Source organism: Osmerus eperlanus, chromosome 3, assembly GCF_963692335.1.
Source record: "Osmerus eperlanus chromosome 3, fOsmEpe2.1, whole genome shotgun sequence".
NCBI classification, from domain to species: Eukaryota; Metazoa; Chordata; class Actinopteri; order Osmeriformes; family Osmeridae; genus Osmerus; species Osmerus eperlanus.
This window is the reverse complement of record NC_085020.1, coordinates 11,227,326-11,252,901: the sequence shown is the minus strand read 5'-3', so window position 1 is coordinate 11,252,901 and position 25,576 is coordinate 11,227,326. Positions and strand designations below refer to the sequence as shown.

Here is a 25,576-nt window from a genome sequence, read left to right as displayed (position 1 = left end):
AATTCCGGTATGTTATTAAACTGCCCCGTACACTGTACCGACAATCCAGCACAAGCACACATAGGTTTCCTGTATCTTTCGGGCTAATCAGGTTCGGGAAGAGAAGCGGAGGTCAACCTGGAGTTTCAGTGTTGACCAGCAGGTGGAGCAGCACATGAGTCAGCAGCTGCAGAGACAATATCAACGAGTTACACAATTTTTTGTGTTGGCTTGGTGAATTCACATTAAACTGGGTAGGATGACAACATAATCAGCAACATAATATGGGACAGGAACATATCAAGAGCACCAATTATGCGGCAAAAAGTAAAACAGGAGAAAAAAAACTACAAAAACGGCTGATATCAATATTCCACTGTTCTCTCTAATTGTCTCTCCCTGGATCCTAATGACCAAGATTCAGATGTATGATAATTATAGAGCCAGGTATGACAGTCAGGGAATCTCATCGATAAGATAGACTAGCCTTTTTGCGCTTGCTCGGTGATGCATAGGGCACGTGACCGCGGGCTCAGCATCCTGTGTGAACCTAGGTGGGACCGAGCATCAGCGCGACGAGGCTGCTGACTAGTTGGTGTCTGAGGTGAAGAATGGCCAGACGCTCGCTGGGAAATAGATATTCCGAAGCAAAGATTTGACGACAAAATTGTTTTTCAAAAGAGGACATTTCTGATTCACGCTCTCGGTTACCACAACCACACCCAGATGCTGTATCCTTGATTTGTGTTTTGACTTTTCGCAAATAAACATCAATTAAGGCATTCACTTTTGTAATTGGCTTAATGGACCATTGACATTCAATCTTCAACGAAGCACAATAAAGAATGAATGCCACTTCGGTCAAATCTTAATATTTTTGCTTGCTTGGTGTTGACAAAGAAAACTTAAAACTAAATTTATATATTTTTTGGGATACAATAATTTTGTCATGGCGGACGCGTCTGAGTGCGGAGTAAAAGTAATGTGTCGGTTCAGGCCTTTAAATGAATCGGAACAATCAAGAGGAGACAAATACATACCAAAATTTAAGGGGGAAGATACTGTAGTGATAACGGTAAGTCGGTTTATTTCTCAGAAGTCAACTTAAAATCGCCGTTGTCTCTATTTGGATACATTTGAATCAAACATGAATAAGTTGCATCTCCACAATGTCTGGACAACAAACAAATGGTAAATATAGGATGGATACGCATATCTGTGAGACATTCGATTTCTAACTCGAGATCGTGAATAATTCAGATATGATAGGCTATTAAAATGTGCTTTAATTAGGCAATATTGGAGTCATGAGGCTTTGTTATGTTTTTCCCGTTTCATTTCGGTACTCAACTGGACATAATGTCAGTTGAACGTTCCTGCTTCTCGGGGTCATACCCATGATTTAATGTTGTCTAGCTATTAAACGGTGGAGAATTGATAACCTATAAGCGAGCTGTTATCCGCACACCACTATAGCACAGCCGACCGTGCTGTCATGGTGTTGGAAGTAGAACGTCTACCTTCCCTGACTGGCATGCAGTGGAGACATGCTGTAGCCTACTAAGGATATCACATCAGCTTCATAATCACTTTACCCAGGAAATGAGAATATAATAATAATTGATTGTTGAAGAAAATGAATCTCTTTCTTACTGAAATGTTCTCAGTAGCCTACTCATATGCACAATACAGCATTACCTTGCATCAGTCACCCAGTTGATGATGGACACTGCTGGATATATCAAATATACATAACACTGAAAATGCTTCTCACATTGCAGTGCACATTTGTCTTTCCAAATGTCTCAAATGGTAAATTGAGACATTTGGATCTATGGTATGTGTATTGGCACATTATACATCATAATACAACTAAACAAAATGTCCCCTGTCAATGGCAGCATGCAGTGAATGCTGAATAGCAGCTGTCTCCCAGTCAGGTAGCTGCTGTCATACTGAATAAAGCACATAATCCACAGGTTTACCTGCAGTTGTCTATTTCCATAAAAAGAAGCTCTGGCAAGAAAGTAGTCTTTGTATTGTCACTCCATCACAGCAGAATAAACTGCCATGTCTAACATCAGACTCTCCCTCCCTCCCCCCCTCCGCACATTGCTGCCATCCCTCCCTCCCTCAGTCTGTCCTTCCCTCATACAATCTATCCTTCTATCCTTGCCTCTCTCTCCCTCCCTCTCTCCTTCCCTCAATACCAACCTCCATCTCTCCCTCCCTCCCTCCCTCCCTCCCTCCCTCCCTCCCTCCCTCCCTTCCCCCAGCAAGAGCAGTGTTTCAGAGTGATGTACCTAAGCAGGAGGTTCGCAGATGGGCTCTGCCTGAGTGGAGACCATTAGCAAGGGAATAGGCCTGCTTGTCTTGGTCTGAAATGGCTGAACCCATGAAGACATCACTGATGCTTGAATGCTGGTTTAAATGGTCTTTGAGGAAGAGTGGGTGCAGCAGAACATGTCCATCAGTGTCTGTCAGACTATGTCTCAGTGGAATAAACAAGGCCTGTTTTCAGCTATGAGGGAGACAGGGACCTACTTACCTTGATTAGAGACAGACTGAAACTTTGTCCTTTAGTAGACGTAAGTTTGTGTCCTGGAATTCTGTTGTGTGGGTGTGTGTATGTATATGTATGTGTTTGTGTGCGTGTTTGTCAGTGTGTGTCTGTGTGTGTCTCAGATTTCCCAGTTATAGCATCCATACACCTACAGCGAAGTTGAACTACCTCTCCTGCCTTTCCCGCTGTGTGTAGAGGGCAGCCACCTTGCCTGAATACAAAAAGCAGATGACAGAGTCCTCTCCCCATGCTAACCCATGCGTATATGTGCTGTAGCATTGTTCAGTAGCCCTCCAGTCAAGCCACTCCTCTGCCATATGTCCCATCTCCAGTGTCCTCCCTGTCCCCCAGAGAGCCAACATCCTGAGGGAGCTGTGTACCTGGATCAGGGATCAGATTCTCCATCTCTTTCTGGAGGACAGCCAATAGCTATGGATAAAGCTCAGTGGCAGAGCATTGGGTAGAGCATTGGACTGCAGATCGAGATCGAGCCCCAGGTTCAAATCTCCCTGTGCATCGCTTTGGATAGATGTATCTGCTAACGTAATACAATATTATGCTATGGAGTTGAGGTAGAGACTAACTGGTTTTCTGTTGAGGTAACCCTACCTTGAGTGTTACTGCTGGTATCTATGAGTGTTACTGCTGGTATCTCTGAGTGTACTGCTGGTATCTATGAGTGTTACTGCTGGTATCTCTGAGTGTTACTGCTGGTATCTATGAGTATTACTGCTGGTATCTCTGAGTGTTACTGTGGGTCTGAGTGTTACTGCTGGTATCTCTCGGGTTCACTGTGCAAATGTGCTGAGTTATGGGTAGCCTAAACACCTGGTTTGTGTAACTGTTGAGTGTTAGGGGTTGTGTGGTCATTTAAATGTATTTTAACAACCCACAACTCACCATATAAAACATATTTCTGGAGTGTTTAATTAGCACATTATTGATTTAGTTCTGTCATCACCAGCTTTATCTCCAAGGTCTATTTGAGGCCCCAGAGCCACAGGCTTGATCTGGGGACACAGTATGTATATATATTTATATTATGCACATAATTTTAGCCTGACAATATGGCAGTGTGCCTGAGTTTAACTTCCCCTTATTATGAGCTGTTAAATAATGAATTACTTTGTAACCCTGTCTTTGTGCTGTCCTGTTGCTTAGTAGTGTTTGTTTGGGGGAGGGAGGTGAGTGTTGGGGGGGCAGGGGTGATTATATATGGCCAGATGGACGAAAATGAATTCCTGGATCGTTTGTTATTAGTGTGGGGGATGGTGGAAGGGCAATTCTCACACCCACCCACACACACACACCAACACGCATACCCTGACAGATTTTCTCTTTGTTACAGCAGATTGAATAAAAAAAAGAAATAAAAGATTAGCTGATCATCAGATCTATGTACGTGTGTTAGAGCAATCCTCAGCAGAATGTGATCCTCTGGATCCTGGCCTGACATTTAATGCATATTGATCTGCAACAACGTCTTAGAGCAGAGAGAGTCTGTGACTGGTCACTCCAGTATGACAGTAGAGCCTAAAGTTAAAATGTTTAATTTAATTTAGTTAAATTTATTTTAGACTAAGGTCTGACTGTCAGGGAACTGAAGTCTGAAATAAATTAAAATAAATTAAATAATCATTTTAAAAATATATATATTAATCAACTAAAGACTCCTACCATTCTGATGTAAATCTGTGAAGCGTGGCATTTCAGACTGGGGCTCAACTGCAGGAAAATTGATTTGGTTGTTCAGTGAAAAAATTAAAAATTAACTTTGAAATCTTGAATGGGGAAAAAGAACAATATAAAAAAAGAATGAGTTATTAAGTCTCCCGCTGGATGTTGTCAATGCCTGGTTGTGTTAGCAGGCTTCCCTCCAGGATGGCTGGCCTGTTATAAGGGTTCTGTCACATAGTGTCACATTGTGGGGAAGGGACAGACAATTAAGTGACCGGGGTGCTACTAGGCTTCAACAACGAGACACAAAACAAAAGCTACATTGCAAAACCTCTCCTGATGACTATTTTTCTGAGTTCTATATTCCTGAAAAATCTATTTTCCTGAGGTCTATCTTTAGTTGTCAGACCACAAGCTGAAATTCCATAGTGCCATTAGTGGTGCTGGACAGCATGTTGGAGGTATCATCTGTTCCTACAGGTGCACTGCAGCAAAGCTGCTTGGTCCAACAGCAGCCCCTCTCATAATCCCCTTGTCTTGACTGGGCTGGACTGCACATAATACAACCACAGCTACATATCAAACATACTTTGATAGTGTATCCCACTACTAGTCTAATATCCAATGTTTTGTCTGGAATTAAGTGATTGAATTTATTATTTGTGTAAGTGTAATCCTGCATGCAGTCGTGTTTATGTTAAAGTACATCCGTGAGTAGCTGTTTAGTTTGGTGAACAGACAGGTTCTGCCTTGTTCCAGGCCTGTATATGTTTGTGTGTGTGTGGGGGGGTTCCTGTCTCTAGGGTCATGTGGTCTCCATGACGATGGCTGCCAGTCATTAGACATGATTGACAGGGGAACTGAAGGACTGCCCAGAATCCCTCTCTCTCTCTCTCTCTGCTATAGTTGCTCTTGTGTTTTTTTAAAGCACTGAAGTAAAGTATGTGTGTGTGGTGTGTGTGTGGTATATGTGTGTGGATGTGTGTGTAAGTGTTGATGCCTTGATCCCTCCCATGGTTGGAGACAGGAACACATAGACCGCACTCACACTGAGAGAGGCAGGAGCAGGTTTTACTCTCCCAAGGGAGGGCCCATCCATTATTGAAAGAACCACTGTAGCGTTTACACGCGTGGGGTCTGCTTGAGTAGTAGGTCTGCATGTGTGGGTGCATGTGTGTGTCTGCCTATATGTGGGGGAGGTCTGCATGTATGTTCGCTGTGTGTGTGTGGGGGGGGGGGGGTTCGCTCCTGAACCACCCAGGCTGCTCTGGACTTGGCTGTGTGAGGCAGGCCAGTGTTTACCTTGCCCCCCGCTCTGCTATATTACCAGTGAGAGAGAATGAGAAATGAAGAGAGACAGAGATAAAGAGAGAGAGACAGAGAGAGAGAGAGAGAGAGAGAGAGAGAGAGAGAGAGAGAGAGAGAGAGAGAGAGAGAGAGAGAGAAATACAGAGAGAAAGAGAGAAAGAGAGAAAGAGAGAGAGAGAGAGAGAGACAGAGAGAGACAGAGAGAGACAGAGAGAGACAGAGAGAGACAGAGAGAGATTGAGAGAGAGAAAGAATGGAGTGGAAAAACCCTGGCTCACATGACAGCAATCCTGTTTCCGTACTCGTTGATTTGTCGAGGGACACCTGCAACAAGCGGACATCCAATCAGAGCAGGCCTCTCACAGTAATATGCAGTTTCCGTGGCGACCGTGTGGTTGTATCAGCAGCAGCTTTATGTCTCCTGCTGCCTGTGCTCTGGAACCCTGCCCCCTCTGAACCCTGAACTCCCTTAAGTATGTCCCTCTGAACCCTGCCTGCTCAACAAAGACATGCAAGAAGCTGACTGGGACATTGAGAAAAAAACTAAACAAGCCTGGTAATGGCCAGTTTAAGATAGGGCTGAGTCAAGCTGTGTGTCTATGCCTGTGTGTATAAGTCTGATGTCTGTGTGCTCATTATTCAGACGGCGCTATGCTAACCCTGTTGATGGTTAGTGGCGCTGCCCCCCAGTCAGCTGCCCAGGGTATGACAACAACAACATGGTTAACAAGACATGTTAGAAAAACAGAAGAAGTTGTGCATGTTTTCTTGTCCTGTGTTATCTGATCATGGTTATCTGATCATGGCCTGTTCACATGCATGTCTGTGTGGAGTCTTAGTAAAGTACTTTCCCTTCAAGACTTGTGTGTGTGTGCATGTGTGCATTCCTGCATGCATGCATGCGTGCGTGAGCGTGCAATGAAAGCAAGAAGAATGGAAATGGGTCTGCTCCAGATCTCCCTCTTCTCTCACTTTCTTTCTCTCTCTCTCCCTCTCTCTCTCTTATTCTCTGTCCTTCTCTTGCCCTCTCTCTCTACTCCCTGTGGATTTACTGTTCTGGGTTTACTGTAATATAAGCTTTACATTGCTGTACAGGACTGCTTGGAATTCTAGTCTTGATTTCCCAGAGGCTTTTCTGTCTAACTGGTACATAAGTAAGAGTAGGATTGCTGCATCTGCCTACAAGATTAACACATTTCTGTTTTATTAAATCTTAAAAAAATATATATATGTTTGAGCAGTAATTGGATCTATAGATCCTGAAGCTGGTAGCTAGTGTAAATCCGTAGGTTAGTTGTATACTTGGGGAGGGGGGGGGGGGGGGGACAGTACTTAGTTTCCATTTGTTGTTGTTCTATATTGTTCATAAGTCTATCTTGTTGTTGTTGTTTAAAATGTTCACGTTGTTTATGTTCATTATTTGACCATAGTTTTTTTTTTTTTTAATAAAAAACGTACATTCATGGCTTCATTACAGTATCTCTATATTCCTTTTGCTGCTGCTGTAACACCCAAATGTCTCTGCCTGGGGATTACTGTAATAAAGGGTTTCTTCTCTTCTCTTGATTTTCCAGTAGAAGCCGTATGTGTTAGGTATTATATGTGTTGTGTATGTGTTGGGTGTATGCTAAGTATGTTTTGGGTATGTGCTGAGTATAACAGTGTGACTATCTCTGCAGGGTAAGCCCTATGTGTTTGATCGCGTCCTGCAGCCCAACTCTGCCCAGGAGCAGGTGTACGACGCATGCGCCAAGCAGATTGTCAAAGGTGGGTGTTCTGTCTCGGGGGGGGGGGGGGGGAGAGAGATGAAAAGGGGCCGAGTGATAGAGGGAGAGAGAGAGAGAGGAGGAGAGACTGATAGGGAGTGACTTGACTTATGCTATTTATTGGGACATTCTCACATTAAAATTACACTTTTCAGTCTATCGTTTTTGGTTAAGAAACACCACATGATGATTATTACAGGAGGATGAATGTTGTTATTATTATTCCTCCAAGAAGCAGATGGTTCTGACTCAGCATGACATGAACATAAGGTGAACCAATTCTGATTGTGTGACACATTTTCACAACCACACTGACGCAATGATCTGATTGGATGATTGCAGATGTGCTGGGCGGGTACAATGGGACCATCTTCGCCTACGGCCAGACTTCCTCAGGGAAGACCCATACCATGGAGGTAGGACTGGGGGACAGCAACACCTTTGACCTTGTATATGTACACAACACTAGGAAATCAATAAAATAAAATTAAATGTGTGCTAAACCTGTGCATGTATATTCAAGTACATTTCTAATTTATTCCCAAAACCCTAGGGAGAGGGGGTGAGCAGGGAGATGGGAAGTGGTAAGGTGGGAGGATGGAAGGGGTGAGGACTGAGGTGGGAGGGGGTGAGGAGGCAGGTGGGAGGAGAGTGGGTGATGAGGCAGGGGGAGGGAGGAGGTGGAAGGAGAGAGAGGAGGAAGGGCGGAATTGGGAGGAGAAAGAGGGTGAGGAGGGGGGAGTTGGGGAGGAGGGTTTGAGAGAGGAGTGGGCTCTTGGCTCGTCTCTTTTTCCCCACCCAGATAAAAAGGATTCACTACCAGTGTAGTGATGGCACAGCCCTGAGGAGAATGACTGCCATTTATTACACCAGTGTCAGGGTTAGGGTCTCTTGTTATTAGAGTGAAGATGATGACGGGTAGAGCATTCTTGATGAGGTGAAGGGTGAAGATCATGATGGTGGGATTGACGTGGATGAGGAGAGCAGAGATGGAAGCTCCAGGGATTTACTGTACAAGTCATTTAGGAGGCCAACATCTCCAAAAAGGGGATCAGTAATTATATCCCTTTTGCAAAAAGAAACAATAAATGTTATCACTCCTCTATAAAACATTATTGTACCAACTTTTGTCTTTCCAATGTTTTTAAAACTGGCAGACAACAGGGTATCTTATCAGATACACTTCTTCCAAATACCTCACGAGTGGATTTTTGTTTCTTTATTGCAATCCTTTGTAATTCCGACATTAAGCAATGTGTGTGTATGGGTGCGTATGTGTTGTGTATGTGTTAGGTGTATGCTAGGTATGTATTGGATATGTGCTGAGTATAACAGTGTGACTATCTCTGCAGGGTAAGCCCCATGTGTTTGATCGCGTCCTGCAGCCCAACTCTGCCCAGGAGCAGGTGTACGACGCATGCGCAAAGCAGATTGTCAAAGGTGAAATGTGTGTGTCCTGCAGGGCAAGCTCCATGACCCCCAGCTGATGGGCATCATTCCTCGTATAGCCAGGGACATCTTTGACCACATCTACTCCATGGATGAGAACCTGGAGTTCCACATCAAGGTAACATAGCACACATGCCAGTCTGTCTGTATCAGATTGCTGTTAAACGGGAATACAATTCCCCAACCACTGACCATACTTTTAGACATGAAGCTACCAGGGTGTTAAAGTGAGTGAAGAAGGCCCTATAGAGCACTGCGATTGGGGTCTGGGCCTGTGACAGCACCCCAAAGAGGTCCAGATCCAGGGTGGACCAATGCTGCCATATGGGCCTCCACCTGGTGTTTGTGTGTGAGTGTGTGTATCTGGTCCACGGCCATCTGGATACTTTTTCATTAAAAAATCTTCCACAATAACAGTCCTGAGATTTATTTTCGATTTCTCTTTGAATCAGTTTCAAAGAGAAACTGATTCAAGAACCTACAAAAACACTACACAAACAGCTAATCGTTTAGCAGAGAAACAAGCGCATGTGGTTAATGCATGTTTCTGGCCTCCCCCACTCACCTCACTTTCAAATGAAGTTGACACACTCACAGCCGACGCTGTAGCTAGCTAACTCTTACTACCGGACCACACACAGCTAGCTGGTTAACTCCTATGTATTGTAACACACAAAATTAGCTAGCTAACTCTAATGTTCCTCAAGACTCAATTGTTGTTTTCTGACATCTTACAACATCAAAGCTGAAGATGCCAGGTGTCAACAGGACTAGGCGGCACATAAACATGGCTATAGCTGCAGATGTGGTATGCACATATTTCGCCACAAAAATGAAAATATTTGGTTAATGAAATATTTCATTAACCATGCAACAGTGCCTTCCACAAAATAACAGCAATGCAATCGGGAACAAAACGCACATTTTGGCTTCTTTCATGTCTACATAGTCTACTGCAAAGGTTACTTCCCCTTTCTCTGCTTTGCCCCCTCCAGAGAATTTGGCACGCCAATGAGAAAATGAGCTACGATAGTACGAGCACGATAGTGGTTTTTCATCGAGACATCATGGCTTTCAAACGACCGAAGCATGGCAGTTAGCCCCGCCTCTCTCCTCCTCATAGCATTTAACCTGTTTACGCTCCTGTTTCGCCCGCGAGACAAAAATGCTGCCTCCCCCTTCCTCAGTTACGACGCACTAAATTCTAAAAAATATATTTTTTAGACGCTACACATGTTATACATCGTTGGAAAGCTACGATTCTTGTGCTTCCATTGAAATAAACCAATTCAAGATCAAGTCGCAATAGCAAGCAAAGTCAACGTCTTTTTCCGGTGAACATTCCTTCAACAATGCCAAAGAAAAAAGTTGTACTCACCCTAAGTTGTTCAAATAGGTCCAGGTGTGCAAATCATGCCATCAAAACTTGATCTGCGTAAGTCCCAAGGGTTCAAAGTATCTAACCATGTAAAGTAATTCGTCCAAATACAATGTTTTACGTTCATGAATAGCCATTATCCTTTGTTTCATTATGCAAGTTAGCCGACGGAAGAAACAACTTGTTCACATAAAAGTGTTATTTTCTCCGATTTATCAACGGAGTATTTACAAAATGAAGGTCTCAAAATGTCCGTTGAACCCTCCCCTTTTGATTGACACCTTGTTCGACCCAATAGGAGCTTCCATGCCCCGTTGACAGCCCTCTAAAGCCAACTAGGTCTGTGCGTCCTGCCCCCCGCCCCCCCCCCCCCCCCCACACTGGTTCTAAACAAATTTCTCGAACTGGCTTCGACTGGCTCTGAAATTAGCTCGTTAGCCTTGTAGCTGACAGCTAGCTGAAAATGCCAATACCTCATTTGTATGCGTCTGTGGAGCCTTCAAAATAACAGTCGATTGCGCAATATGGTTGACAGAATCAGTGTTCTTTGTGCGCCAATCCTTGGAATCAGATAAAGCACTCCAATGTGTTCATGCTTCAGTTTTTGTGTTTCAGTATTACTAATTAGGGATTTAGCTATTATATATGATATTTCTAAGTACCAGAGATGGGCCAGAGATAACAATTATGAAAAATAATACCTTTTTATTTGACCTTGACCTTGGTTACAAAGGGTCATTTTGGAGTCTCCAAAAGACCCTTTTAGAAAATTCCTGGATGTACTCTTATAAAAACATGTGTCAAATATGAATATATTGTGGTATTATGTTTGACTTTTGATTTGAATTGGGTAAGGCTTCAACCTGTGGTCCAATTTAGTCTTCCAGATAATACCTACCACCTCTAGGCCTATTCAGGCCTCTGTTTTCAAAACAAAATCTAGGCGGAAATAGAAATTTTCACTTTCCTTGTGTTCAAGCTTCTATTACTCAACACTAGAAGGACTGACAGGGGTCCTGACAACAGGGGACATAACTTCAGAGTGTCAGCTTTCAAAAGAGATCATTTACATGCATGTACTCCAAATGGTTCAAGAACAGCTTCCAATTTACTTTGGGTATGCTGTTTAGGCGTTTTCAGGCAAATTTAACAGGAACATGAAAAGGTTAAAGCTACAGACACAGAAATGGCACATCCTAAGGAAAGTTCATTGTGGGACTGCTCGTAGGGACTATAATTCTGCACCAAGGCTGAATTTCGGGAAAGAGACTTCAGATACAGTATTAGGAGACCACTAAGGCCTATATAAAAGCATCCAAAAACAGCATGCCATGGTACCTTTAACAAGAATACTCAAATTGAGCATTATTATTGACATCGATCAATATAAAGAAAACATACCGTGATAAAATTTTCTGCCAAATCGGCCTCCAACAAATGTCAGACTAAATAATCCTTTAAGAGTTTAACTACTCATCATGTGGATCAGATAGTCACCAAGGAACCGGGCTATTAATCAGAAGGTTACCGGTTCGATTCCCGGCCGTGAAAAATGACGTTGTGTCCTTGGGCAAGGCACTTCACCTTACTTGTCTCGGGGGTAATGTCCCTGTACTTACTGTAAGTTGCTCTGGATAAGAGCGTCTGCTAAATTATTAAATGTAAATGTAGGTACAGCACATCTGTCAGCCCTCAGCTCAATCAGCTGAGTGTTCACATCCCTCTTTAGATTCACAGTGTCCTGTGTCTCCTCTCTCTCTCTGCAGGTCTCCTACTTTGAAATCTACTTAGATAAGATCAGAGACCTGCTAGATGGTGAGCCAACTACGAATCTTTCAAAATGTCGAATAACTCTGTTGGACCTCTTTATAGACCTGTAATGGTCTTTGGTTTTCCGTTCAGCCCCTTATTTGGATTGCTGCCTTCAGTGGCTCCCTGCTCCAGTGTCTAAGGCCTGCCTGTCTCTCTGCTCCAGTACCTAAGACCTATGTATCTCCCAACTTCAGTATCTAAGACAAACCTGTTTCCCTGCTCCAGTATCCAAGACCAACCTGTCTGTCCACGAGGACAAGAACAGGGTTCCGTACGTGAAGGGCTGCACTGAGCGCTTCGTCTCCAGCCCAGAGGAAGTGATGGACGTTATCGACGACGGGAAGACAAATCGTCATGTCGCTGTCACAAGTGTGTCTCCTCAAAGCCTGTTCTACATCTACCCAGTGTTCAGGTAACTGTATGGAGTGTTGGGTAACGTTGAGCCTGTCTCTCCTCCAGACATGAACGAGCACAGCTCTCGCAGCCACAGCATCTTCCTAATCAGCATCAAGCAGGAGAACGTGGAGACAGAGCTGAAGCTGTCAGGGAAGCTCTACCTGGTGGACCTGGCTGGCAGTGAGAAGGTCTGACCTCACCTGCTCGATGTCTGTCTTTGTCTGTCGCTGTCTCTCTGTCTCTGTCTCTCTGTCTGTCTGTCTCTCGATCTCTTTCATTCTCTCTGTCCATCTCTCTGTAGCTTTATCTATCTCTTTCCTTCTATTTCTTTCTCTTGTCTCCCCCTTGTCAATGACTTATGAGTACACAGATGTTCGATCGAATCGAAGGTTCCACTGAGAGGTTTCCTGTGCAATGGTATATACTCCCCTCCCTCCCCCCTCAGGTCAGTAAAACTGGAGCAGAGGGCTCAGTGTTGGACGAGGCTAAGAACATCAACAAATCTCTGTCAGCCCTGGGGAACGTCATCTCAGCGCTGGCCGAGGGAACTGTAAGTTATCTCTGTCTCCTCTCTCTCGTTTTCACTCTCACCCTCCCTGTCCCTCTTGCTCTCAAAGCCTCCTCTTCCTACCTCCCTCTTTGTCTCTCTCTCTCATCCTCCCACATTTACGTTTATAGATGTGTGTAACCAGTTGATTGCCATGTACCTCTCTCCCTCAGTCAGTCCTTGTCTTCTGTGTAGAAAACTCACGTCCCATACAGGGACAGCAAGATGACCCGCATCCTGCAGGACTCCTTGGGGGGAAACTGCAGGACCACCATCGTCATCTGCTGCTCCCCCTCCGTCTACAACGAGGCCGAGACCAAGTCCACACTCATGTTCGGACAGAGGTGGGCCTCCCTGGTCTTACAATCATACTGTTATGCAACACATGGGACTGAACTGTGTGTGTGTATGTCTGTGATGGCGGTGGTGTGTGTATTTGTGAACATGCTGCTGTGTGTGTGATGGTGCTGTGTGTGTGTGTTGCAGAGCTAAGACCATCAAGAACACGGTGTCGGTGAACCTGGAGCTGACTGCTGAGGAGTGGAAGAAGAAGTATGAACTGGAGAAGGAGAGGAGCAGAGGACTGAAGATCAGGATCCAGAAACTAGAGAACGAACTAAAACGCTGGAGGAAAGGTAGAGAGGGAGGGAGGGAGAGGGAGAGGGAGAGGGAGAGGGAGAGGGAGAGGGAGAGGGAGAGGGAGAGGGAGGCAGAGGTAGAGGGAGAGAAATAATAATAAAGATTTCCGAGGCACGACAGAAAAGCTGTCAAGCAGTAGCCGTCATGGTGAAACAAGACCTGAATCCTGATGAGAACATCTCAACTGGAAGGCACACACACAAACCCTGACATACGTGCGCACACTCACATACACTCGCAGACACACACATGCTCACAAATTAACACACACTAACAAACCAACAAGTTTATACAAAGAAAAGGGAGGTGCATGCACACACTTAAACATGGGGACATGCACATACACACCCCCCTGGAGAACTCTAATAGGAAGAGATAAGGGGGGTATATCGAGTCATCCCTGACTCTTATGTGAACTCAGGTCATCCCAGCCTCACCGCTCTCATTATGTCTGAATGCAATGGTTCATGTTGGGATTGCAAGGAATTTTACTGTCACAAAGTGGACTTTTCTGGTTGACCTGGATGGGGGGTCTACAAACAAACAACCTCCATCTTATGTTGTCCGTTCCTTGCAGTTTCTCGAAAGACACTGAGGCATGTTCACTTTGTCCTGGTGCATTTGTCTCAGTGTCATCAGTCTAGAGACAGAGAGAAAAGGGGATGAAAAGATGAAGGAATGGGGGGAAGGAAGGATGAAGGGAGGATGACAGCACACAACGTATGTGGGCTCTGACTGTTGCCATGGCTACAGTCATACACTGACTGATAAGTCGTTAGATGCTCTGTAGTCTCAGTCTTCTCTCTCTCTCTCTCTCTCTCTCTCTCTCTCTCTCTCTCTCTCTCTCTCTCTCTCTCTCTCTCTCTCTCTCTCTCTCTCTCTCTCTCTCTCTCTCTCTCTCTCTCTCTCTCTCTCTCTCTCTCTCTCTCTCTCTCTCTCTCTCTCTCTCTCTCTGTTACTCCTAATTTGTCCTGCCCTCCTCCCCTGCCTCCCTCACTACCTCCCTCTCTCTCTGTCCCTCATGCTCTTTCCTTGCCTCTCCCTCTCCTTTACCCCCCCCCCCCCCCTCTCAGACACAGCAGAGTAGATAATCTACAGCTACAAACACAGAGACAGTCCTTGAGGATGCCACTGTCTGGGCCTCTGAAGTAGTTCTGTCATAATGTTACACACACACACAGCCTTATCCCAGTCTGCATGAGGTCCATCCTAGAGAGGCTCATCTCCCCTGAGGAAGACTCATCTGGAGGTGTTAAGACGTCTATCACCAGGGGGGTAGGCAGATTGTCCATAGATACTCCCCCCCCCTCAAACACACACACAGTTATCTGTGGAAATAAGGCTTCAAAAAGTGTTTTGTGAGCTTCCTGGGGCGAAGGGGGTCATCACAGGGGTGCAGATGGGATTTTTGAACTGGGGGGGACCAAGCTGTCAGCAAATGATTCCAACTCAATTAGTTATTTTGTGTAATGTTATATATATGTATATACATATATACAGTACCAGTCAGACAGGCAATGTTTATTGCAGCTTCAGTATATGAAGCTGCAATAAACATTAGTATGTCAATCACGCACCAAAACTTCATGCCCTCTGCAAATGTTTTATTTAAACATTTGCTGATCTCAGCAGGATGTAAATTATTACAAATATAACAATGTGTATGTAAACGGTATAAAGTATAAACACTTAAACAATAGATTTACATAAATAAAATAAGTATAGCCTTCATAGCATGAAATGTGAAATGAAATTTACACTTTAAATTCAATATTCTGAATTCCCTCTGCAAGTATGAATTTTCTTTGTAATTGTTTTTCCAATAATAAACCAAATTTATTTAAAAAAAAGAATTCCCTCTGCAGCCAAACAAATTTACCCTCTAGAGGCTGACTCAATAGGTCCCAAAAACATCTCTCCTCCTTTCATTTCCCTGAAGATATTGCTGGGCTGTCTGTCTTGTCTGTCCAGTTTGTCAAGTCTGTCTTGGTGAATATGGCACACAGCAATGCCATTGAGCCTTTTTTGTGTCGTGGTTGATCGCAACCAATAGGTTAATGAAAGGGAGCGAGCGAGCAAACATTTCAATTTTAACCAGCCAAACGAACGGGGCTACTAACGTCATCTCCATGACAAACAGGAAGACGCCAAGCCTAAAAGCACAAACGCCGGCTCCAAAAATACTTTAAATAAGCATAATACACTTTGCTTATTTAAGCAAAGTGTATTGCGTTACACACGCTAATACAAGCTAACATCGCTAACATCGCCTAATCAGCTGTGCAGTTATGAACTGATGCTTGTCGCCTTAGGGAGAGTGGTGGGGACGGATCGGGGTCACTAGGAATCTGGGGGGGACATGTCCCCCCCGTCCCCAGTGCCATCTGCGCGCATGGGTCATCAGCTAATATGAGATTTCTAGTTTTCTAAAGTTAAGTTGTACAGTATGAGGAAAAAAGTTTCAATCTGAAAATACCTGCTGTCTCTGTATTCACCTTATTCACCCACTAACCCATTTCTCTCCCCCTCATCTCTCTTTGTCTTTGACTCTCCTCCATTTACATTTTTCTCAGTAAACCCTATTTGTCTTTTTCTCTCTCTACATCTCTCTATCTGTGTCTCTCTCTATCTCTCTTCCTCTCCTCTTGTCTCTCCCAGGAGAGGCGGTGCCTGTGGAAGAGCAGCTCAACAGTAAGGAGAAGACCAGCGAGGCCACGCCCGTCATCGAGACCCTGGCCCCGCCCGCTGCCCCGCTATTGGACGAGGAGAAGACCCGGTACGAGGGACTCATCACTGACCTATACCAGCAGCTGGATGACAAGGTGGGCGGGCCGAAGGGAAAGGTTTTAGGGTGATAGGCTGAGGGAAGGTGGGGCTGTGGGAAACTTGGAGTTGTGATTGGTTGGCAGATATTACATTTGTGTATATAATTGTTAATTCATGGATAGATCCTAAGATATCGTAATCAAGCCCTGAATTTGACTAATCATATGTAAATACTCAAACATGAATAGCTCATTCTGAAAGATGATGGTACGTAATCGGTGCCAATGTCCGTAATGATTGGTGATTAGGCTAATTTTCCAAGGTCATTAGAATCTCCCCAAATAGCTGCTGGGAAAAATGAAAAAATTTGGCAGGCAGCCAAATTCCCAGTCCTGCTCAGCATGACCTCTGGGACAGCGTGTGACTGTTATACACACTGGAGTAGTGCACCACACCAGCTCTGTCCTCAACCAACAGTGACAATAAGACAGTACAGTAGACATTTGTAATGGAACGTTTTCTATAAGGCATTAGTTTAGCAATGGATTTCTATGGATTTTTACCAAAAACATTGCTTTGTAAGAAGTTACATTTTAATAGGCGGATAAAGGCTCTAATAATATGAACAGCTAATAGTTCAATAAATAATAATTAAGATATGGATTGCCCTGGTGGCTCACCGGAGAAGAGTGCTGACCATGGGCACTCTTTGTGTCGTCCCCTCTTTCTCCCCTGCCTTTCCTGTCTCTCTGTAATGTCACTGGATAAATAAGGAAGAATTGCCCCCAAAATCTGAATTTAATTTAAATAATAAAGATATGTTGAATCAGACAGTGTGTATGACCTTTGAACTGTTTCCAGGACGATGAGATCAACCAGAGCAGTCAGTTGGTGGAGAGTCTGAAGGATCAGATGATGGACCAGGAGGAGGTGAGGTGCCGTCCCCTAGGCAACAGCTGTCACTGACCAGACACTTTTTTTTTCGTGTTTTGTTGCAGGAACTTAAGTTTGTGTGTATCGCCATCTAGTGGTGAATAAGCAGTAGGCTACACTAAAAGTGGTTACCAGTGGGTCCTTTGTGTCATGTTCAATGGACCATCACAGTAGTGACTTCCCTTGCTTACTGGGTGAGTCCTGGCAGACAGAAGTTTGGCTTCCTAACGCCTTGTATGGCAGAAAATTACCTGAAAATTGCGGCAGTTACCCAAAGCGATTTCAAATGAAAATGCCATGGTAACAAATCAATTTCCCTCTCTGTGGTTCATTCAAAGGCAGCTCCAGTCCCCTATTAAAGAGACACTGGGGCTGCTGTTACACCCTCATGCATTCTCTCTATAATACAGTGTCTCAGTCTAGAAGAGGACGAGATTTTGTAATGTAAACTACATGTCATTGGCTATACATATTGCATTAAAACTTTAGCAGACACTTTTATCCAAAGTACAAATGTACAAAGACGTACAAATGGTACAGAAAATACAGTGGGAAATCAAGGATCAGAAATGCATAGTTTAGTTTTTTGTTCAAAGAATGGGTGGCACAGAGCAAAATAACCACGTTGGCTACCAGGCACAGAGTACAACAATAACAATATTTTAACTAGAGTGCAAACATCTTTTTTGTCCATCCATCTGCCTGCCTGCCTGCCTGCCTGCCTGCCTGCCTGCCTGCATGCCTGCCTGCCTGCCTGTCTGCCTGTCTGCCTGTCTGCCTGTCTGTCTGCCTGTCTGCCTGTCTGCCTGTCTGCCTGTCTGCCAGTCTGACCGTCTCTCCCTGTCCACTGCTCAGCTGCTGTCATCCGTGCGCCGGGACTTGGAGCGTGTTCAGGAGGAGCTGTCCCAGCTGCAGAGGGAGAGCAGGGCGTCCAAGGAGGAGGTGAAGGAGGTGCTGCAGGCCCTGGAGGAGCTGGCCGTCAACTACGACCACAAGAGCCAGGAGGCCGAGAACAAGACCCGCCACAACCTGCAGCTCAGCGATGAGCTCAGCCAGAAGACGGTGTGAGGGGGCTGGGGGAGGCTGGGGGGAGGCGGAGGCTTGGGCTGGGGGGAGGCTGGGGCTGGGTGGAGGTTGGGGCTGGGCTGGACTGAACTGAACCGTCTTACATACATACCATGTTCGCCTGTACTTAGACCCTTTGTGACTTGCCTTAGGATAGCGCCACCTGGTGGAGATGATGCTGTGCACTCAAGTGAAAGACACCCAGTACAGGATTTTGGAACACTCAACCCAGGGCATAGGAGACGACTTGGAGAATATTGTGATTTTAACTTTATATGTGTGTGCGTGTGTATATACTTCTGTCTATCTGTCCTTTTGTGTGTGTGTGTGTGTGTCTGAGCGTTTGTCTGTGTGTGTGTGTGTCTGATCGTTTGTCTGGTTGTGTGTGTGTGTGCAGACCTCTCTGGAGGGGGTCCAGAGGGAGCTGTCCAGCCTGCAGGAGCTCAGTAGCCACCACAGGAGGAGGGCAGCAGAGATCCTCAGCCTGCTGCTCAGGGACCTCAGTGACATAGGAGGCATCCTCGGCACCAGCGACCTGAAGGCTGTAAGACACACACACACTCACACACTTGCTCATACACACACATACACACACTCGCACACACACACATGCTCGTACACACAGGCACATGCTCATACACACTTACTGAAACACAAATATACACCCCCCCGACCCAGTCGTCCTGTGTGTGGTCAGATGGCGGAGGGCAGTGGGGTGATGGAGGAGGAGTTCACCATGGCTCGTCTGTACATCAGTAAGATGAAGTCTGAGGTCAAGACTCTGGTGAGCCGCAGTAAGCAGCTGGAGAGCAACCTGTCAGAGACCAGCCGCAAGATGCAGGCCAACGAGAAGGAGCTGGCTTCCTGTCAGATGCTCATCTCCCAGGTAACCACACAAGAAGAAGCACCGTCTCACAGGTTTTGTTAAAGTCAGTAAAATATAGGTTGCTTGACCATGACGAACCTAGCTATTGGTTTACCATGCTGTAATTAACCTCTCCCTCTCTCCCTTTCCCTCTCCCGTCTGCCCTCCAGCACCAGGCTAAGATCAGGTCTCTGACTGACTATATGCAGAGTATGGAGCAGAAGAAGAGACAGCTGGAGGAAAGTCAGGACTCTCTCATGGAGGAGCTGGCCAAGCTCAATGCTCAAGGTGACACATACATATACACACACACACAATTAAAGCACTCATGCAGAGACACACTGTCATTTTTTATGAAAATTATACATGTTTGCTGTGTCTCCAGGGAAGATGCAAGAGGTGTCAGTGATGGACAAGGAGAAGGAGCACATGAACAGACTGCTGGATGCTGTGGAGATGAAGGTAAGCACACTCTTCGCTCACACACTCTTTGTTCGTCTCTCTTTCTGTCCCCATCCTCCCTGATCCCTCCCTCTGTCTCCATGTAGAAGACTCTGGAAGAGCAGATGGAGAACCACAGAGAGGTGCACCAGAAGCAGCTGACCCGTCTGAGAGACGACATCGACCTCAAACAGAGAGTCCTGGACGAGCTCAGGGAGTAAGAGACACTAGTACACCTGCTCTAGAACCCTAAACCATGCATCCTATAGACACTTGTAGACATGCTCTAGTACCTTCAACCATGCACCCTAGAGATACTAGTAGACCTGCTCTAGTACCCTAAACCATGCATCCTATAGACACAAGTAGACATGCTCTAGTACCTTCAACCATGCACCCTAGAGATACTAGTAAACATGCTCTAGTACCCTAAACCATGCATCCTATAGACACTAGTAGAACTGCTCTAGTACCTTCAACCATGCACCCTAAAGACACTAGTAGACCTACTCTAGAACTAGTGCCATACATGTAGTGTGTATTGTACAAGCAAGTTCAATTTCAAGTCTTTTATTGTCAGCTGCAGAGAACAACACAGGGTCAGACTGGGCCCTGAAATTCTTAGGACAAGACAACGCAAAGCAACCTGGCATAACATAACATATAAGTACACAGAACATAGATTAAATCTAGGATAAGCTAAAATATAGCAAGCCTCCTAATATACAAATAATATACAATATTCAATACAGTATACTAAACCTCTAAATACACATAATACACATAATAACCTATACTAACCTTATAAACCTATACTAACCTAAGACAAGTGAAGTACAATAGTGCAATATTGCTGATCGTGCAACCAATAGCTGAAAGTGACAGTGTGTAAAGTGACTAGTGAGAAGTGTATCAGTGTCTCCTCAAGAAGAAGAGGCCTTTCCGGCCCTAAATGTCCACTGTAAATCCACAGTGTTGTCCCCTGTATACAGTAGTGTTGACACCCCCTCCCACCTCCCCACCCCCAGTCTGAACCAGGCCCAGCGGTTGGAGCACAGCAAGCTACAGTCTGACTATGACAAATTGAAGACTGAGGAGATGGAGAAGGACAACAAGCTGCAGAAACTGCTGTAAGACAAGCCATTGCATGTACTATATTTGACCTATACAGAACAGAACATAGTCCATATAGAACCTTGTCCATAAGGTAACTAGGCAGTACAGTACCTGTAGGTACTAGTTCTTCAGTATGTGTCAGGATGTTACTGTAATGTTATAACTAACATTTGGTGTTAGTAACATAAACTAGTGTGCATGAAGCCTGTGTGTCTTTATTTGTCAGTTTGCTGACTGAGAAGAGAGAGCAGGCCAAGGAGGACCTGAAGGGTTTGGAGGAGACTGTGGTGAGTGGGGACAGACACAGACCTTCTCCTGTACATGATACATACCCCTGGAGAAGATCCTGAGAGCTCATTTTCTTTCAAATAGGTCAAGGAGCTCCAGACTCTGCACAACCTGCGCACGCTCTTCATCCAGGACCTGACCTCACGAGTGAATATGGTAGGCTGGTTCCACACCAAACCCTAACCCAACACCCCTTCCACCCCCCTGAACCCTAACCCTCACCCCACACTCCTTCCACCCCCAGAACCCTAACTCCACACCCTTTCCACCCATCAGAACTGTACCATATGTCCCTGAAAACTCAAGGTCTTTATAAGTTATGAGGAAGGTCATTCAGTGTCCAATAAAACATTTACACTTACGTACTGTCTTGTTTGTGGGTGTACGTGTAATCACCCAGGCCTTGCTGCCCACCAGAATGTTGCCAGTGTTTTGGTTCAACTTTATTAATATCCAAAGCCAAACATTAAGCAGAGCCTGAAAATAAGCTGTTAAAGGAACTCGAGCATTAGCTAGTGCTAGCAATTGTATCTTCTGGGTAAGGACATTGCATGCCTATGTCAGCTCTCACAGTGCATGTCAGACTATGTCAGAACCATGGCTGTTGACTGCTGTTTCCTTCATAGATGCCACTTGAGTTTGTTTTTGTATATGCATGCCAAGTTCCATTATATTGATTTGTTGTGATGTATAGTCTCTTCATCCTGTCCATCCAATCAGAGTGCAGAGATGGATGTTGACGAGGCTGGAGGCAGCCTTGCCCAAAGACAGAGGATCACTTTCCTGGAGAACAACCTGGAGCAGCTCACTAAAGTCCACAAGCAGGTAGGTCCTCTCACACTGAACCACACAAACACACACATACATAAACACACACAGACAAGCACACAAATAAAAACAGTTACACACACACCCACATACAAACACACACACTCATGTTGACCACCCCTCCTGTATGAACACAGCTGGTGCGTGATAATGCCGACCTGCGCTGCGAGCTGCCCAAGCTGGAGAAGCGCCTGCGGGCCACGGCGGAGCGGGTCAGGGCCCTGGAGAGCGCCCTGAGGGACGCCAAGGAGAACGCCATGAGGGACCGCAAGCGCTACCAGCAGGAGGTGGACCGCATCAAGGAGGTCGTGAGGGCCAAGAACGTGGCCAGGAGGAGCCACACTGCTCAAATAGGTAGGGCTGAGGGCGGTGGGAGAGGGGTGGGGAGGGGGGCTGGGGGACTTTGGTCAAGTGGAGGAGGAGGAGCCCCTTCGTCCAGTAAAATCGACCTCAACGAGTGGGGAGAACAGAGACAAAACCTCAGTACTGAGTTTCACCATGTTTCCTTATTTTAACCCTCGTGCTGCCTTCGGGTCACATGACCCAAAGGTTCATAACGAACCATCGTTGTGTTTACCCAATTTTACCCAATACAAAAACAAATTAAAATAATTTTCTTTTAACCTTTGCAATGTGGGGGGTCTGAGACAGCCCAACGGTTAAAAGAAAATGCTTCACTTTATCTTTGTATGCGGTAAATCTGTCGCAATACGACGGTGGGTCACAATGACTGATGGGTCAGAATGACCCGAAGATAACACAAGGGTTAAAAGACCTTGAATCGCTCACACTGGGGTTAGTTTTCATTGTGCAGAAATGTTGATAAAAAAAAAAGTGTTGCTAGGATTTTAAATAATGTTTGCTTCCCCTGTGTGTGTGTGCAGCCAAGCCCATCCGTGCTGGACATCACCAGCAGCAGCCTCCATCCTCCTCCACGGGCCACACCCTGCGGGGCGGTGCCGGCGGGCCCAGTCCCCACCACCACCGCCCGCGCCAGCCACAGCAGCAGCGCACCAAGTAACCACCAGGTCAGTAGCTCCGCCCACCACCCAGCAGCAATATGCATGAATTCTGGGTCAAGTATTAAGTTATTCATACAGCCAGGAAACCCATAATGGCATTCAAATCCTTCAAGCCTAATTCAGATGTCAAGGCCTTTCAAGCTGTAATCAGTTCTGTGGAGTCTGAGAATGTTTTTGTGTTTGCAGAGGAAAGTCAGCCAGTCCCTACTCTCAGCTGCCAGCGAAACTCAGATTTTGTCCTTGTGTTTGTTGCATTATATTAACCTGCTCATATTATTGTAACTCCAATCAAGCTACTTACGTAAAATGGCCAGAAATGCTGTTCTTGCTCATGTGCATGACTAAAAAGTGAAAATTCTGAAATGTGCCACACGGGGGCAGTATCTAATCAATCTGCAACTGTGATTGGTGCTGTTAAATACTTAGAGGAAAAATACCATAGCCAGAAACTGTACCATTGTAGTTATCAGTCTCACTTTCACAGTAGTCCGATTTGAGTTGTAGCAAGGTGTGGGTGTTAAGAATAAGATATTCTTAATTTATAATATCAGTGTTCAGAAGTATCAACTTCTCAAGTGGAGAAGAAATTGTCAAAGGATGATTATCCAATGTGCAGACTGCAGGGATCAGGAGACCAAGTGTGTGATTTCAGTCACAGTTCACTGTGAGAATTGTGTTTTGGAATTGGTCTTGATGATGATTGCAATTGTCTATCCTTCCTGTTACGCTGCTAACTCAGGTTAGCAAGGTGTCTTGGTGACATCCTTTGAAATGCTAATCCTGACAACACTTGCGCCGCCATATTCTTTGCATATGGACACAATTATGACAAAGAAATTGACTTGTCATCTCAGTTTTATAGAGTTCATTCTCTTGCATTCACACTTACTGTAGGTGTGAACTGGTCTTAGGCTAGTTCACAAGAATGTTCATATTATTGTTATGGACATCTTTGTACAGTTACAAAATATAGTTCAATTGTTTTATGACCTTAGATTCATTTAGATACCATGGATGACTTGGTTAACTAACAGGCAGGAGAAGTAGTTACTAACATCAACATTTAAGTAAACACAACATAGAAAAGAAAGGAGCAATCATCACACAAATATTCCTCTCATAATTCTATACTTTATACTCTTGTGGTAAAGGTGAAGTGTTGAAGGAATGACTTCTTACAGCTCTGTTCACTTCAATGAAAGGGAAAAGTCTGTTCTTGTGTTTGAAAGTCCCGCCAAAGAAAGTGAGGGTGAATACTGTGACTGTCAGGTCGCCTAGGAAAACCCTTTGAAGCTCAGAGAAAGAGATAAGAGGCCATATAATGCAGAGTGGAGAAGACCCCCCCCCCTCCCTGTTTCTTTACCAAGATAGATGCCTACCGTACACCCTCCTAAGATCTTCTCCCATCTCCCACAGGCTGGCTGCTTCAGACCTTAGGATCAAAGCTGGATCCTCAAGCAAAGATCCTCCATTCTACAATGACTTTACTTTAACTTCAATAACCTCATTTCTGCACTCCCCACCCCAGAACACTCTCAGCCACTGGGACCAACACTGACTTCACCAATCTGCCTTCGTTGGGACCACAGACCTCATCTCCCAAACGTTCCTCTTTTTGCTCTCTCTCTCTCTCTCTCTGCCTTTCTTTCTCTCTCTCTCTCTCTCTCTCTCTCTGCTTTTCTCTATTGGATAACTCTACTCATAGCCAAGAAAAGATGCAGGCCCTATATACCAGTCAAGTGCATTCTATCTCTCTATTTTTATTTCTTTATATTTCTCACTCTCCCTCATTTTGTATCTATTGTTCTTTCACTTGTCTATTTATATTGTTCCTATGATGACTATCTATTATGTATCTAGAGTTTCTTCCAATTATCGTTGAATTCCTCTCCCAGTGCTGTAACTTTTGAAACTGATTTTCCTAAAGGTTCTTTAAAGCCAAATTACAAGTTCAGCATACCGTAAACTATTCTCAGTTCTAGAGGCCTTTTATCAAGTGGTTATGGACCAAGGTAAACATTTGCAGAAAAAACTAAGATTGTAGTTTCTTTTTAAAAGTTTTTTATAGATGTGAGGTGACTGTGGTTGTGTTGACAGACTATCGCTTCAGTATAAACACAATCTTGTTAAGTTTGCACATTTCGTGACTTTGTTTTATAAAAATGTATCCTGTGTATTATCAATTATTATTTAAATATCAACTGTGTTTTTTTTTCAGACTGACATTATTCCACTTTTTATGTGATTGTAGAATATGACAGTGTATATGTAACTCTACTGTACATGAGTGTCATCTGTGTTTGAGAAATCCATATTGATATGAGCACACTATCATCTATGTTCTCATTTTAAGCTTTTACACATCCAGGATCATCATAATCACGATGTTGCATCAGTAGGAAGCAATGAATAATTATGGTGCTCTGATTTATGAATTAGTACCATGAATCTTATATAGGTCTACATATTTCATGTCTGTACAGTATTGTCTTAATTACATAAGGTACTAGGTATCACAAAACATTGAGGTGTATGAGGTGATGTATAAGGTCAGGAAGAGGAATCATTCAGCTCAACAAAACACCCAGAAAAGAGAATTGAACAATCCACCTAAACAATGCATCACTTCCAGGTTTGGTCACATGGTAAAAGACAATATACCCTGATCCAAGTCAATTGTATTTTGGTTAAAAAATGTTTTACTGGAATGTGTAACTTGGCTGTGAGTTGTAGATTTT

At 44.6% G+C, this 25,576-nt stretch overlaps 1 protein-coding gene across 2 annotated transcripts; it reads left to right on the top strand.

Annotated features, from left to right (window-relative positions):
• The first annotated feature begins 568 nt into the window (after positions 1 to 568).
• Positions 569 to 24,358, top strand: LOC134017527 (kinesin heavy chain-like). 2 transcript variants are annotated; one of them, XM_062457246.1, is made up of 25 exons: positions 569 to 1,054; positions 7,207 to 7,294; positions 7,636 to 7,709; positions 8,756 to 8,860; positions 11,887 to 11,935; positions 12,158 to 12,301; positions 12,392 to 12,516; positions 12,774 to 12,878; positions 13,071 to 13,219; positions 13,362 to 13,510; positions 16,173 to 16,336; positions 17,142 to 17,210; positions 18,069 to 18,275; positions 18,676 to 18,822; positions 18,976 to 19,164; positions 19,314 to 19,431; positions 19,529 to 19,605; positions 19,692 to 19,801; positions 20,613 to 20,714; positions 20,927 to 20,987; positions 21,073 to 21,144; positions 21,709 to 21,813; positions 21,954 to 22,170; positions 22,701 to 22,844; positions 24,255 to 24,358. In XM_062457246.1, the coding sequence occupies exons 1-24, from the start codon at positions 929 to 931 to the stop codon at positions 22,835 to 22,837; spliced, it is 2,889 nt and encodes a 962-aa protein (XP_062313230.1). In that variant the 5' UTR covers positions 569 to 928; the 3' UTR covers positions 22,838 to 22,844; positions 24,255 to 24,358. The 2 variants fall into 2 exon arrangements, with proteins under 2 accessions (XP_062313230.1, XP_062313229.1); XM_062457245.1 differs by lacking the exon at positions 24,255 to 24,358 and adding an exon at positions 23,025 to 23,171.
• Positions 24,359 to 25,576: the final 1,218 nt, after the last annotated feature.

Coding starts and splice junctions, on each gene's coding strand:
- LOC134017527 (XM_062457246.1), top strand. CDS start 929: ATGGCGGACGCGTCTGAGTGCGGAGTAAAAGTAATGTGTCGGTTCAGG. Junction 12,302..12,391: donor TCGTCATGTCGCTGTCACAA/GTGTGTCTCCTC, acceptor TCTCTCCTCCAG/ACATGAACGAGCACAGCTCT. Junction 18,823..18,975: donor GCACCAGCGACCTGAAGGCT/GTAAGACACACA, acceptor GTGTGTGGTCAG/ATGGCGGAGGGCAGTGGGGT.